The following is a 15,452-nucleotide window of genomic DNA, read 5'->3' as shown; positions in this document are numbered from 1 at the left end:
GACCGCTACCTCTTGCCTAGCCAACTACCTGCTAGCTAAGGCCCTCCTCACAGCGGTGTCAAGCGAGCAGGAACGATGATCTAGGGCCGTAAAGCGAACAGGTGTAAGGAAAGAGCTTAGAATTGATCTGATCTGGTGGTACCTATCCCCCCCACGACCCTTAAACCCTCTATTCCCAGCATACACCCGCCACCCCTTGCTCACAACCAACGCCGTCCCGCAAAGCGTCAGCATGACGAGAGACAGCGCGAAAGAGCTCTGCAACATGCCCTCAATACATTCTGCCACCCCCGAACCCTTGGCGACCAGTGCACTGATAATGGTGAGATGTGCAACAAACAGGCACACGCCAGCGGCGCCGTATACCCCGGGCAAATTGTTTTCCTTGCTGGCGTCGTCGAGATTCAGAAAATTGGCGACTGTGTTGATGCACCAGTAGGCGACAAATGCGAGGGTTGCGGCGGAAAGGAGGAGGAAGGCGATTATGATCGGGAAGGTGGAGATGGCGATGCCGATGGTGGATTTGAGGAAGTTGGGGGCTGTGGCGGCGTCAATTTCTGGGGGTTTTTGGGTGGAGGTTGTGCAATTGGGGCCGTGAATCGTGCTCGAAATGAGAATTGGAAGGGGACTTGGATTGAGGCTTGATTTTTTTAGAGGGATTATGGGCTGGCTCGAGATCTGGATCGCAAAGTAGACTACCTAGGGCTGGAGGATTGAGCTTGGGGATTCGATCGTGCTTCAAGAACGACAACAGCACTCTGTACTTGTATCGTGGAATCAGTGGATCGGCTTTGAACTGGGTAAAGGGCGTAAGCAAAAAGCAGTTAGGGTGCTAGGCAGTGCTGATACTGTACCGACTGCGCTGCATGCGCCACATGTGCCACACTGGACTGAGCAGGCTATTCCAGCCTCTCCTGCCCAACGAACCTCAGCTCGGCATCCCCTCGATGAGGCACCTGTATCGCGTTGCCCTGATGGTGAATTTGAAGACGTAAAGAAGCTGGGACAGAGGAAGCAACAGCCAATGAGCTAATACCGAGCCACAGCAGGGGCTGGGATGATGGCACAGGCGGGACCCGATTGTCGAATCACAGCAGCTGCGTATATGCAAGATCCCCGCTGTCTTAGAGCTTTGAGCCCCAACTTACGAAGACAGCCATCCCTACTAACTACAGCTCTCCGGTCGAGAACAGCTACATCTCCTGTTCAAGCGGGAGCCCACGCGTCAGCTTCCATCCGTATCGCACTCAAGCAAACTTACCACCGTTTTCCACCATCCATCAGCTCAACAACCCCATGCCCGAAGCACCATGCCGAGCCTCCTAACAATCCCCCGCGAGATCCGCGACGAGATCTACACATGGGGCCTCCTCATCCCTTTCTCCCCTGTTCCTCCCCAACGCATACGCATCAGTACAGAAAAAGTTCGCAAGGTCCTGAACTTGGGATTCACCGATGTCACCGTCGAAGAAATACTACCGCGTCATCCCTCCCAGGAAGATATCGGCTACGTCTGGTCGGAGGAGAGCGTCCGCTACCCCCTGAGCGCTCCCCTTCCACCGACTCACCATCTCCTCTCTGCTTGTAGCCAAATTCGCACGGAGCTGAAGGAAGCAATCCGTCGAATGGGCGACGGGAAACTACGTTACAAGATCGATCTCGCCTTGCGGAATGACAAATTTGTACTTTATCCGACATGGGTGTCCATCCCTATGTTGTCGAAGCACGTTGACGAGCTTGAAGTCACCCTGCGGATACTTCATGGCAGGACTAAGAGCGTGTGCAGCGTCTTCAGTGTCCACGAGGAGGAACAGGAAGGGAGTCTCCTTAACGGCGGATTGGCGTGTCTAATACGCTTCGTCGAGCGCGGGGTGCACTTCTTGTCGAAGAAAAAGCGAGAAGGGTTTACAGTGGGCTTGCTGGTGATTGACGTACACGCGCCAGGTATTGCAAGGGCGGACCTTGACAAGGATATGGAGGAAACGGCGGCGAGTTTGGAGAAGTGGATGCAGGGGACGGAGAGTGACGCTCTTGGGGAAATGGCGAGGGAGATGGAGGATACACAGATCAGGCTCCTAGCCAGGAAGATAGAGAGCTTGAGACTCAGCACCTATGGGAGAATAGTTGGGGAATGGGATATGAAAGAGATGATCAGGATGAGGGATGAGTTGGCGAGGAATTAGGAGTTCGAGGCACGGCGGAAGGGACAAGTCTCGGTATCAGCGTTCCTCCTCTAAGCCTACGAAATGGCCTTAAGATATTCTAGTTGCTCTGTATCTTCAAAAGTTTATCGTAAGAGATCCGCAAACATCGCTAGATTGAGACGCGCAGAACTTCACATTCCCTACTGGTTTACAGTATCAGGTCATAAGTGTGGGCACACGGACATTTCACTGCTCGGGCTCCATTCTTTCTCGCTCGACACCAATGTAAGAGGTACCCTAGCTAGTAGGTCTCTGGCAGATTATAAGGTGGTTCAATATCTAATGCATCTATCTTTTCATTATCTCAAACGCCTAAGAAACGTATTGGTGTTAGATAGATGTACTTAGACTCCTTCTTTTCTATCTCGACACCACTGTAAGGAGTACTCCAGCTACCATGTCTTTCGCTAGTCAAACATAAGCCTTATTTCTACTGCGCAGAGGTTTTCATTACATCAAGAGTATCAATGCTTATCGGGATACATTGAGCAGATCTATGGAGTTTCCAAAGTTATGGCATAGCGCTGTAAGTAGTAAAGGTCAGCGTATCATCAGCTCTAAGAAATAGTTTACAAAGATGCCAGTGTAGTCCTCTAATCTGGAGTTCGCCTATGAAGGAATGTCTCCACTAGTGCCTGGCTAGCTGCCAGCAGCGTTGAGCAAGAAAAGTGAAGGCCGGGCAGTGTCGATCCGGATGTCTAACCTGGTGCGTCGGAGAGTATTCACCAACACGGTCCCATTCGCATGTATCAATATCTGATCATTTGATCGAATGTTCTACTCCAAAGGAAGTTTCTCCGATTCGCGGATAAGAATTGAGGGCTATAAAAGGAGTCTCAACACCACGCTTCCTCTATCGCTTCTATACTCCACTTCTCCGACAAGGTCCCGACATCAACATGCTATCGACTACATACATCAATTGACAAGTCGTTGTGCAAGTGCTTCGAGTAGCAGGCGGGAATGGGGCATGCATAAAAGGCTCCAACTAGAGGGCTCCACCGTCACACCAACACTCCAGATCTCTCTCATATCTCAAAGGCACCAAAAAATCACGCCTCTAGCCTCATCTATCGACTGAGAATCCCGCTTCCGGATAGATTGCTCCAGGTAACTTCAATGCTCACAATCGCGGGCAGGAATCGAGAAATAACAACGTGCTTAGCTCGAAGGCTCCTTCGTCACTTCTATATTGCGCTTCTCTACACCGTGGAAAAACCACCAACACATGCTCCTAGCTGCGTGTGTCAGGCTCCAACGTTGCTCCCTGATATCCCGCCCAGTGGAAGTGGTTCTGGCTTCAATCGCAATACCGACTACCGTATAAGAGGCGCAACCCCAAGGTTCCTCCGTCACTTCTATGAAAGATCACTTCTACACTCTACTTCTGTGCACGTCCGACTGCCCCAGCGAGCGGAACAGGATGGGCGCGTAGTAGATAAACCCGTTGATGCCCGAGAACTGCTGGAAGAAGGCGACGCCGACGCCGACGGCCGTGCGGCGCCAGTTCTTGCGCGCGAGCAGGTCGAGCCAGGTCGCGAGCTCGAGGCGCAGCCCGCGCGTGCCCGGGTGGTGCTTCTCGAGCATGAGGCGCTGGAAGGCGACTTCGGCGAGGATGCCGGCGTACTCGGTCTGCACGCGCGCGTCAGAGGCGGGCAGGCGGCGGAGTTGCGCGAGCGCGGTCAGGGTGTCGGCGGGGCGGGCGGCCATGGCGAGCCAGCGCGGGGAGTAGGGGAAGATGTGGATGGCGATGCCGAGGAGAGTGGCCGAGACCATTTGCAGGCCGAAGGGCAGGCGGAAGGCGATTTCGCCGGCCAGGTCTTTGGTCGCATAGGTGATCCAGTAGGCGATGACGACGCCGGCGACGATGGAGATGGATTCGAGGACGAGGAGGGCGCCGCGGAGTTGGGGTGGGGCGATTTCGGAGATGTAGAGGGGGGCGCCCTGCGGAGTGTTAGCGGTTTTGGGTTGTTGGAGTTGGGGGAAAGGGGGAGAGGGGAGGTACCATTGCCATCGTGCCGACGCCTATCCCGCCGATTGTTCTCCCGATAACAAGAGCGGCGTAGTTTGGCGCGGAGGTTTGAATAATGCCGCCGATGTTGAATATCACAACGACGATACTCAGCGCCCACTTCCTACTCACACGATCCGCTAGCCATGGCATGAAGAAGCATCCGATGAATGCACCGAACTCCAGCATCGCCGTCATGAAGCCCGTGTAGAAGCCGCCGTCGGCCGTTTCGGGGAATTGAGCGTGGAATTGTGGCATCACGTTGATGATCGAGATGACGCCTTGGTCGTAGCCAAAGGAGAAGCCGCCTAGGGAGGCGAGGAAGGCGGCGCCGAAGACGTAGGGGGAGGAGAGGATGCCTCGCATGCCGCCGGGGCCGTAGGATACCTCTTCGGCGAGGCGGGTGGGGAGATCAGCGGTGGGAATGGGTTCGAGGTTTTCTTGGAAAACGGCAGAGGGGCGTTCATTGCCAGTTTCGAGGCTGGTCTTCGCGGCTTCGCCGGGGAGCGGTTTCTCCATGTTTGAAGATGGATGGGAGAGGTAAGGATGGAACAAACGATATATAACTATGAAGACGGGTATCGATGGAAGAGATGAAATGGTATTCAAAAGGTACTCAGTAAGACGCTAGACGGGGAGGATCCACCTTCCTGTCTTGAAGAAAGGAATGAGATTGGAATTTGATGGTTCAATGAAGGGTAGTAACGAGGGGGAGTTCAACCTTAATATACTAATGTTATGGTGGTATGTACCAATGCTACCCACTAGCGAGTAAGACAGGAGATTATACTAAGGGTCCGGATAGCAGTACGCCTCTGCCGTGAGCCGCAATACCGCTGTGCCGCTGACGTCGTGGCATCTTTCCCGCACTACCCCAGAATCACGAGGACGTGGGATGTGGGGAGGGGGGAGGGGGGAGGGGGAACGGGAAAGTTTCCTCAAAGCTGTGAGGGCCAGCCTCGCCGACTATTTCCCCAGGGCAGAACGCGGGGCAAGTCTACTGCTGGAACGCTGATCCGCGGAGTAGATCTTCAGGCGGATTGCCAGACTTGAGATGGGTCGCCAAGGTGCTGAGGGCAGAATGCGAACCGCTCGCCGCTAATGAAACACCGAACTAAGGCCGACTCGTGGTTTCAGGACTATCATGAAGTCGTTGCGTCCGTCATGAGATGACGTTTGAAGGTAAGACCGAGGATTGGGAGTGCGTTGGCAGTAGATAACAGCATTGTCGGTCGTGGATATAGTAAATCCCTCATACAACCTCTGACAGCAATGAGTCGTGTGCTTCCGCCCTGTGCCGAAAAGCTTCTTGCAATCCATCTCGAGCATACCTCGTAGGTAGACCCTGCTATCAGTACGCTCGCGGAAAGGAGACTCACAAAGGCAGAACCTTTTGCCGCTCTCTCATCATGCGTTGCACTGTGGGTCGAGCATCCTAATTGCCAGCAAGTAATCACCATCACTTCATCACCAATGATCAACGACCTTGTATCAACACTGCTGACTTTCCATCAACACGATCTATAGTGCTCATTCCCTTCGTCCCGATCCGACCTAGCACCAGCATGCACACATCACGCCCTGAAGCACCATCATGTCGCTTTCACGGCCGAGGCGCGAGCACGATCAACAGAAAAGGGAAATGAACAAAAGCCAACAGAGACCAAAACCAAAAAGTCCCACCAAGGAGTCTTCCGTCAAGCGCCTAGGATACTGAGATTCGGAATCTAGCGGAGCATGCAGCAGAAAACACCATGGTGGAACAACCTCCAGTAGGATATTAGGGGTAGACGTGTCGCAGTGTTGGTGACGAGATAATGCCACCAGAGTCGGCAATTAGGGTCTTTGTACGTCGCGTCGTACAACGCTTTGAATAGCTGCGCATGTACAATGCTTAGCAGGAGTATATCGACACTTGCTTCCTGCCGAGTCGCGCGGTATGTGAAAGTTCATTGACAGTGCATGAAATCAACAAGATGCCAGGAACAGAGTTGGCCAGTCCTGTGAACACAGCCATCGGAAAATATGATGCAACTCCTTGCAAACGCCACCCAATGAGTGAAGGTGCCATGAGAAGCGCCGACACAAGATGCGCTGAGTCGCCGGGATAAAATATGCTGTACGGGGAATTATGGACAAAAAAAGTCTATGCACGCTAGAGTGCGGTCAAGAAAATGCTCATGCATGGGTGATGTAGCCAGAGACAGCTGGCGTTGAGAGAGTGAATTGTGAGAGTCGTGTTCATGGCGGTCCCTGGTCAGCTTCGGTGCCATACTCCTTCTTGATGGGATGGAAGAGGATAGGGCGAAGGCACATGCGTCCAGCATCGGCCATTTCTTCCGCATTACCGCCTTCTTGGTTCTCTTTCGAGCCCAGCCAGCGTCTCCAAAGGGCAGAAGAGAATCCCGAGTTGTAGTAGAAGCTGCTGCCAAGCTGGTTGTGTTCCCCCCAGCCAAAGACACTCTCTTCGGGTACAGGTGGGTAGTTGAAGGTCTTATCGAGGGTTTCAAGTGGCCAGTTGCGGTCGAAATATACAGCATGCGGTGCGTAAACAGCTTTGAGGCCGTGGTGGAATGCGACACTCGGAGGCCACATTTCAGGGAACATGTGATGTCGCATATGGTACGTCTCTTTGTGCATAATATCAAGAAGACGCTTAGAAAGACGCGATACAGTAATGATTGCACATCGGCGGGGCGGAATTGGCATGTTGAGGTCGTACCCTGTAACGTCCTCTCGGAAAACCCAATTCGTCTTGGCGGGGTCGAAGATTGGATTGAACGTGATCAGATCGGCATCCTCGCCCACACCCCATTCGTAGTTGTCCTGGGAGTAATTTCTAGGAGGCTGGCTGTCCTCGGGCGGAGCAATCATTCCCCGGTTCTCGAACTCTGGTGGTCCCCAGACTGGCTCTTCCTCTGACTGGAGAACTTCTTCCTCGACGAGCTCGGTGAAATTCTGCCAGGATCCGTGGAGGTCCGGAATGAAGTAGCGGGAATTACGCTCCCAGATGCCCTTACGGGGTTGTCGCTTGGCCCATTCGCCGACTTGGGTGTTGAACTCGTAATAGTGACCAGTGTACCGGAGATCCATTTCCCAGTTCCAGTAGAAGTCGTACTCGGGGCGGAATTGAGAGAACCACTGGAGAGCAAAATGTGCGCTGCGATATACGGAGTGGATTGGGGCTTTGGCATGGTTGAAGACGTTGTCTGGGAACGGCTCTGGGTAGAACATCTTCATCTGCTGCTCAGACCACAGCGTTGCCATGCCCCAGAATTCTTCGGGAACATTGTCCTGCAATGTCTTCTGATATACCTCGTCGGACGCCCAGATTGGTATACTGTCGTCCTTGACATGGACGAGGAAGTGGATATCGTACTCGCCGCCAGATTTGAGACTGAGCTCGCTGATCATGGCACGCAGAGCTAGCATTTGATAGTCTGTCCACTTGTAGCCCGTCCAAGTCCGCAGAATGTAGGCGTGTCGGGGAAGCGTCTTCTTGCTTTGATCAGGCTTTTGACCCTCGGCATTGACCGCGGTCTTGTCAAAACGGATCTTGTTCTTCTCATAACACGTTTGCTGCGCCTTCGCCCACTTGACGTTCCTGTAGTCCACCTTCTTCTCCAGACGCCAAATTTTGTCGGCGCCTACAGCCTCGGACTTGCCCGACATGCCGAGTCCACCCTCTTCCTTGGAGAAGCCGTAGCCGTACGTTGCGTAGCGGGAAAATCGATCATAGCAGACCTTGCTATTCAATCCGAGCTCCTTGTAGGATCCGAAGGAGGGGTCTGTCATGTTCTGTGGTATTCCCGGGTAGACGTAGACATCTGGAAGCTCGACCTTCTTCTCCTCGTCCAAGAAGCACGGCTGCACGGGGCTGTGCGTCTCGAGATAGTCCAGAGATTTGTAATCGGGGTAGGGGTTGAAGATCTCGGGATCCAGCGGAGGCTCCTTGATGGCGGGCGGGGTGTACTTTGGCGCTGCAACCTTGTAGGCTGTAGCATTTCTCACGACCGCCTGCTCAGGGACCAAGTCGGAGGGCGGGACGAGATTGTAGATGCCGCTGTAGAAGCCATTGAGTCTGCCAGACAGTTAGCAAGCCAGTCTCTGCTACGTCCCGAGGTAGTCACGACTCACCGAGGGAAGCTCTCCCAATGGTACGGATGGCGCAGTCCTCTCCTCCTCTCCTCTTCATGGCGCAGATGTGTCCTGTAGAGACCAATTCCAGTCGAAGTGGCTACCAGCACGATCACAATGAGGAGTCCAACAATGCGCGTGAGGGTCACGCGAGGCCACCCAAAGCGCCACTGGCGAGGGTCTTGGCGCCATTTCGCCGGGAGAGACGAGAAGAGTGGTGAGTTGCTCTGGCTGTCTCCGCCGGGCAGCTTTTCGTAGGAGAAGCGCGTCCGCACGCTGAGCAGCTGGCGCGGATCGGGGATGGAGAAGCGCTTCATGAGGGGCGGTCGTGTCGGGGAGGTTACTGCATTACTGTTGGGCAGCTCGATGTCTGCGGAGGTAGTCTGGGGATTTGAGTGCGGCAGAGCGCGACTGTCGCGGCGGTTTCGGGGCGCCACTATTAATTCAAGGAGCGGAACGGGTTTGAAACGAGTGGAGTGTCCGGAGGACTGGCAGTGCCGTGAACGAGGCTGTGGAGGTATGAGGGCGGCGAGGCTGTTTCGACGTTGTTGCTTGAGGGGGGTTGGTGGTCGAGGAGGAAGCGCGGTGGAGAGGGTCCAAGCAGCGAAAGTTCAGGGGATGCAGGGTGACTGTCGCGGGCGATTATTGGCCAGAGCGCGACGCCTCCCAGACACGGGCGACGAGAGCAGCAGTGAATGGCACGCCGGGACACGCGCGAAAGGGCCGTCAGGAGGGCCGGCAGGAGGGACTTTCAGGAGTGAATAGTGGAGCCTGGGGGGTGCGAGGACAGCTGCAGTCGAGCAGTTGAAGCAGGCAGAGCACGAGGCTGGGGCCCTGGCCACACCACACACAGCAGCTTATCGGCGGAGGGGACAGCTCCCTGAATCCATGCAGCCAGAAGAACGCCCTGGTCCGATGGTGCTGTTGGTGCTGGTGGCGCCGACGATGCCCAGCAGCAGGCCGATGGCACACGGCGGCGGGATCCAGCGTGCCAGCCCGTTCACTATGCCGCTACCGAGGGCATAGTGCTTTCGGCGTCACTGGCTTTCGTCACTATCTATATTCCGAGGAGAGACTACATATGGTGGTCCAGTCCAGCGTCGTTTTATTCAATGCCGTCCGTCACTGCACAGCGATACTCTCTGCGCCAGGGCCAGCGGCCTCAGTGCACCGTGGACGTGTCCAGCGATATCGTCTCATCTACGGAATATCTCCCGCTCGGCTTCTAGGGCCCATATCGCGGGATGGCAGCGGCGACTGGTCAGCGACAGCCACGACCGCGCACGAATTTTCCACACGGGGATTGGCCACCCCGAGCGCACGCGACAAACGTGCTTTCTGTGCTCTCGAGTAGGTAGCGTGTGCTGCATGCTACAAACCACGCGGAAATAGACGCTGGATAACTAGTCATATGTAGTCACTGACCGGAGGCTGCAGCTGGAGGCCGCGCTGGCTTGCACCACTCATTATTTTCCTGTGGCGACTTCAACTGGCCTGCGGGCACCGGCATCCAGCCGAAATGCGTGCAGCCCAATCCCGTGCTGCGCGATCTGCCAAATCGCCCTTCTGCGCTTCCTTTGCACCCTCCTGCTAACTTCAGCTTCTCTTCTTCTGGATCCCAGCTGCAGACTGGCCACCCTCTCCTGTCACTGGCTGCATCCTTCATCTCGACCTCCTCGACTCGGCACAGTGCGCCGGCCGTTCGCCGCTAGCTGTCCAGAGCTTCTTCCCTGCCCCCACCTGCAGCAGCGTGCAGCCGTTAGTGCGCTGCTTTATCCGCCCGAGCCTCCTATTATTGGTTTCTGTGCGCCACACAAGGCATGCCATACTGCCCGCTTCTTGCGCAAACCTCGACGCGGGCTGCGTCGTCGGCAATTTGGCGTCATAGAGCCACTCCACGGAACAACGCCTCGAGCCGACGCCTCAAGCATCTGAACCGACATCGGGACATTCTGAGGCATTGGAGGAGGTTGCGGTAACCCTGTGACCATTGGCAGACAGCCAATTGGCACATTCAAGCTTTCCAATCGCGTGCACATCCCGATCCCCACATTTCTGCAACACTCCAGGAACCACTCGCTCGCCATCACACCTATCGCATCCAGGATCGCCGTTGTTCCAGCGTCCTGGAGCCCTTGACGCGCACGTCAGGCGCGCAGGCGAGACAGCAATGACGTCGCTGGGTGCTTCTGCGGCGTCTGTGGGTTTGGATGTGTTCTGGAAAGACCACCGGAAACACCCGTTGTTGTTGATCCGTCGTGACCTCGACGCCAACTCTTATGCATAATGCGCAGAGCAGCTATCATAAGCTACGCGTGGCCCTTGCCAACTATTCCCTTGCACATTGCCCACGTCAATTGCAGCAAGTATTGGAATTGCGAGGGGGCTGGTCTATTTGAACCGAGGAATTGATTCGTGGTAAAAGTATTTTCTGGGAAGAGGGGACGTGCCGAGTTCCGCCGGACCACTGCTCGACAAGGGATACAGCAACGTTCTACGACTTCTCGGTAAGCTCGAGGAAGGGTAGAGATATGTAGTGCGAGGTGCTCTCTTCCTCGTTCGGGGCCTTCGTCCAGGTAGGTGGAAAGCTCTTCCAAGTTAGGCATCGCGAAAGAGACTCGTCAACACTTAAAATCTTAAATTTGTACAACCTTCAAATTCAGCACCTTCATTTTCTTCTCCTAGCATGCAGTAGTATAACCAACTCCGCCAGAGCTTGAAGTTCGCTTCATGAAGTCACTTTACAATAACAAAGCATTCATCTCAATTCCTATCATCGACACAAAAGCGGCTACCAACCCCTCTCCTCATTCAAAGCTCCAAAACAGCAACCGATTTCAAACCACTTCACTTCGCCCACTCAACCCCACCAGGCCCCAACTTCGCATTGATGAATCCAAGTCTCAACAACTTGCCCTCTACAATGTCCTCCTTATGCTTCTCCATCTCTACAACATCCCAGTTCACACTGATAAACCCACCCTTGAAAGGCTCTGCCGCGGGCGTCTGCAAATACAGCGTCAGCCCGCCCGTCAGCGCCGGCTTGTCCTTCGCAAACGGCGTGAAGTGGTCCACGACAGCCCCGCGCCCGCCTTCAGCCGCAACAATGCCAGGGTGGATGGAGAAGACGCGGAGGTTGGGGTGTTCTGCAAGCAATCCGCGCGTCAGTCGGGCTAGCACAAACGTAAGTGAGGTGGTGGTGGGGAGCAGACTTACCAACATCCAGATACTCCCCCAACTTGATCGCCGCCAGCGTCGCAGTCGAGTACGCCGACATGCCCGGCGCGACGAACATCGCGCCGTAGCTGACGAGGTTCACGATCGTGCCGGAGCCGTTGGTGGCCTTGATGAAGTGGTGGATCGTGTTGTAGCGGCCGCGGAGGTTGTTGGTCTGCGAGGACGGGGCGTTAGCACGGACTCCGCGATGCCAACTCTATCTATCCAAAGCAACCCGGTCCAGCTCTGACCAATTCGTCACCCAGACAATATGAAAGGGTTACTCACAAACTCGCCCCACCATGCCTCAGGCTCGACTGTCCCGGTTATCGCCCCGAAATCCGCGTAGCCGGCTGCGTACACCAGTGCATCTACTTTCCCGAACTTGGCCACTGCTTTCTCGAACACGGTCCCGGCTCCAGCGGGGTTGGAGACATCGGCCGCGACCACGAGGGATGGCGTCTTCAAATCCGCAGCTGTCTTTTCGAGGCTCGCGGCCGTGCGCCCCACGAGGACGATTCCGGCCGCGCCGGCGGTGGACCAGGATTTGGCGGTGGCCTGTTGTGGTTGTATCAGTCCCGAGTACAAGTAGAGGTCTTGTGCAGTGCATAGTTGAGAGGAAGGAAGAGGGATGGTTTGGGGGAAAAAGCGTTTGGGGAGGGGAGCGTACATATCCAATCCCCCCGGCCGCACCAACAACCACGACGACCTTCCCGGCGGCGCTGAGGGATGGATTGGTCGGGTCGACGGCTGGATACACGCCGCGGCGTATGCTGGCCGTCAGCTGGAAGGGGCGCGTCATGGTGTCGGGGTCGGGGACTTGGTCGGCCATTGTTGCGGTAGTGTATTGAGAGCGATTGAAGGAGGAGAATAGCAGATTGAGAGGAGTTCGAGGTACTGAACTCGATCTGTGTGATGGATGGTCGAGCAAACAGCCCGTACTCCCATCCCTCTCTTATACCCCCGCCGTATAGCTATAAGCTTCGCCGGCCAGATCCAAGCGCCGTGTTTACATCATTCGCAGCCCCCGATTCCAGGGTCAAGGCGCACTGAACCCACAATCGCATTTCCAATACCTACATTGTTCGCTATTGTCACATTTCCAATGCTTTGAAACGGCAGCATGCTTTAATGCGAGACCAATGAAAGGAGGGGGTTGGGGAGTGTTGCTTAGAAATGGGGGCGTTAGCGAGGGCTGTGAGTGGTTGGTGATGCTGGGACAAAGGAGTGGCGGTATGGTGATGGCGGTTGGACCAATCGATGAAATTACCGGATGCGGTATAGTGGAGTTGGTGGTTTAGTGGGCTGGGCTGCGTACCACCTACACATGAGGTATACTTAGGTACATTTATGTTCATACCGGAGGGTTACGTAGACAGGCATTTGTTCTAGCTAGCTTTCTTTCCCTAACAGGTTTCCCTTATGTGTGATTTCATCTCAGATTTACATCTCCACGCGATGCACGGCTTCGACTAGAACAGTCGTCGGCTCCAGCCGCTCCCATTAACATAGGTATGTGATTCTAATCATTGGAACCTGTTAACAGTATCATAATATCTGTTGCGAAATATTATGAAGTGAATAAGAAGAAGAGATATATTTCGCGCTTGACATCATTATCCACGTGACATTACCCCATGTTTTCAATGTCTTGGCATTACGATTTTCGACGTCCCACGGATCCGTGAAAGCTCGCTCTCCAATATCGCCACCCCATTATGCCTGGTAGTGTAGCGTGGACAGTTATCGAAGACTCTTTCTTATAGCAATTGCTCTACCACAGCATCACTCGAACCCCACAGTCCATCATGGCGGACACTCCAACCAAGGACACAGAGCAAGAGGCCAGAGACGCCGAAATCCTCGCCAGACATCTAGATCCAGCTTACCACGGCGAATTCGACGGCGCGCCAGGCTCTCCTGGAAGTGAGGCCGATGCCAAGACGCAACTTGCTCAAGAGTCCTCGTTGAGACTACAGGGCGGAGACGTCCATCGGGACCTGTACAGGATTGAGGCCAGATCAAAGAGAGCTCGCTTGCACCAACGCGCTGCAACATTTGCGTTTGCGCCTCGGACTGATGGGTCGAATCCAGTCCAAGCTCCGGTCGAGGAGCAGCGAGCTCCAGGCGGATTCCGGCGGCAGTTTCTGCAACGGCAGCACAGCCGGCTCAACAGCGTCACCTTTGCGGCGAGCAACTTTGTCGAGTTTCTGGACCTTTACGGGAGCTTTGCTGGAGAAGACCTTGCTGAGTCTGAGGATGAATCTGCGCTTGAGACTGATGAGGAGGAAGCTGGGGATCGGCCTGATGAGAGACGTCCGCTTCTTGGGCGACGCAAGAGCTCGAGGGTCAAGGCGAAGGGAGATGCGTCAATTGTCAAGTCTTTTTTCACGCTGTTGAAAGCCTTTATTGGAACGGGTATTATGTTTTTACCAAAAGCATTCAAGAACGGTGGCATTTTGTTCTCATCGATTGTCCTGGTGACAGTATCGTTGGTGTCCTGTCTTTGCTTCCATCTCCTACTTCAATGTCGCAAACGCTATGGGGGCGGATATGGAGACATCGGCGAGGCCATTGGAGGGAAGAAATTCAGGAAGCTGGTCCTGGTCTCTATTGCCATCTCTCAAATCGGCTTCGTCTGCGCTGGTATCATCTTCGTGGCCGAGAACCTCTTCTCCTTCTTGGACGCCGTCACGCCAAAGGACACCACTCCACTATCAACTACTGCTTTGATAGCACTGCAGTTGACTACTCTGATCCCGCTGGCTCTCATTCGAAACATCTCAAAACTCGGACCGGCGGCTCTTCTAGCAGACGTATTTATTCTAATCGGTCTAACCTACATCTACTGGTACGACATCTCGTACATCGCCACAGAGGGCGGCCTCAGCAAGACCATCGAGCTCTTCAACCCTCGAGACTTCACTCTGACCGTTGGTTCTGCCATCTTCACCTTCGAAGGCATCGGCCTCATCCTCCCAATTCAGTCCTCCATGCGACAGCCCGAGAAATTCGACCGCCTGCTCTACCTCGTCATGGCCATCATAACCGTCATCTTCACCTCGGTCGGCTTCCTTTGCTACGGCACTTTCGGCGAGCGCACCTCCACCGAAATCATCTCCAACTTCCCGCAATCCAGCAAGCTCGTCAACGCTGTCCAATTCCTCTACGCCCTCGCCGTCCTTGTCGGCACGCCTGTGCAACTCTTCCCTGCGCTGCGCATCATCGAGGGGAAGCTCTTTGGTCGGCTCTCTGGGAAGCGGGATAGCTGGACGAAGTGGAAGAAGAACGCGCTACGGACAGTCATTGTCTTGCTGTGCGGTGTGATTGCTGGGGCTGGTGCGAATGATCTGGATAAATTTGTGGCGCTGATTGGGTCGTTTGCGTGCGTGCCGTTGGTGTATATATATCCGGCGTTCTTGCATTACAAAGGCGTGGCGGAGACGAGGGTAGAGAAGGGTGGGGATCTGCTGTTGATGGTGGTCGGGTTGGGTGCGATGGTTTATACGACTGCTATTACGCTCGTGAGGTGGAGTGAGGGGTAGGTCTTGTATATACATCCGTAGATAAAGTTGTAGATGCAATAAGTGAGTGCGAAATGCTAAGTGTCTTCTTGGGAATTCATCGTTCTTCTGATGTGCCGGTTTTCCCAGTGCTAAGGTTTGGGTCTTTGATGTCTGCTAGACACTGCAGTTTGGATTTTTTGAGAACGCATTAGCGAACTCTAGACACCGCCAAACCAACATCAACCAACTTTTCTACAAGGCATGCTATTGGCTGGCTGCTGCACTAGACCTTACATCAATTATGCGGACCGCAGATCTTCGGACTCTCCAAGCTCACACTGCATATTTACCCCACACCAAGCTTGCCATACCTACCAA

General features: G+C 54.5%; 5 protein-coding genes across 5 annotated transcripts; 2 read left to right on the top strand and 3 right to left on the bottom strand.

Annotated features, from left to right (window-relative positions):
- Positions 1 to 1,310: 1,310 nt before the first annotated feature.
- On the top strand, positions 1,311 to 2,183 carry BDZ99DRAFT_483451 (uncharacterized protein; the record flags this gene model as incomplete). Its single annotated transcript, XM_033722575.1, has 1 exon — positions 1,311 to 2,183. The coding sequence occupies one exon, from the start codon at positions 1,311 to 1,313 to the stop codon at positions 2,181 to 2,183; it is 873 nt and encodes a 290-aa protein (XP_033568621.1).
- A 1,395-nt stretch (positions 2,184 to 3,578) lies between these two features.
- BDZ99DRAFT_402840 (putative high-affinity glucose transporter) lies at positions 3,579 to 4,734 on the bottom strand (the record flags this gene model as incomplete). Its single annotated transcript, XM_033716310.1, has 2 exons — positions 3,579 to 4,148; positions 4,210 to 4,734. 2 exons carry the CDS (start codon positions 4,732 to 4,734, stop codon positions 3,579 to 3,581), a joined length of 1,095 nt encoding a protein of 364 aa, XP_033568620.1.
- Positions 4,735 to 6,456: 1,722 nt separating this feature from the next.
- On the bottom strand, positions 6,457 to 8,669 carry BDZ99DRAFT_402765 (uncharacterized protein; the record flags this gene model as incomplete). The annotated part of the gene is made up of 2 exons (XM_033716306.1): positions 6,457 to 8,296; positions 8,353 to 8,669. 2 exons carry the CDS (start codon positions 8,667 to 8,669, stop codon positions 6,457 to 6,459), a joined length of 2,157 nt encoding a protein of 718 aa, XP_033568619.1.
- A 2,436-nt stretch (positions 8,670 to 11,105) lies between these two features.
- BDZ99DRAFT_469402 (NAD(P)-binding protein) lies at positions 11,106 to 12,445 on the bottom strand. The gene is made up of 4 exons (XM_033721488.1): positions 12,239 to 12,445; positions 11,857 to 12,126; positions 11,569 to 11,743; positions 11,106 to 11,498 (listed from the first exon to the last, which is right to left on the bottom strand). The coding sequence occupies exons 1-4, from the start codon at positions 12,398 to 12,400 to the stop codon at positions 11,200 to 11,202; spliced, it is 906 nt and encodes a 301-aa protein (XP_033568618.1). The 5' UTR covers positions 12,401 to 12,445; the 3' UTR covers positions 11,106 to 11,199.
- An 836-nt stretch (positions 12,446 to 13,281) lies between these two features.
- Positions 13,282 to 15,187, top strand: BDZ99DRAFT_469401 (amino acid transporter-like protein). Its single transcript, XM_033721487.1, has one exon. The coding sequence runs from the start codon at positions 13,377 to 13,379 to the stop codon at positions 15,111 to 15,113; it is 1,737 nt and encodes a 578-aa protein (XP_033568617.1). The 5' UTR covers positions 13,282 to 13,376; the 3' UTR covers positions 15,114 to 15,187.
- The last annotated feature ends 265 nt before the right edge of the window (positions 15,188 to 15,452 follow it).

Source organism: Mytilinidion resinicola (assembly GCF_010093595.1).
Source record: "Mytilinidion resinicola strain CBS 304.34 unplaced genomic scaffold BDZ99scaffold_37, whole genome shotgun sequence".
In the NCBI taxonomy this organism is placed as follows: Eukaryota; Fungi; Ascomycota; class Dothideomycetes; order Mytilinidiales; family Mytilinidiaceae; genus Mytilinidion; species Mytilinidion resinicola.
The sequence above is the reverse complement of the archived record's forward strand: the minus strand, read 5'-3'. Positions and strand labels throughout refer to the sequence as shown.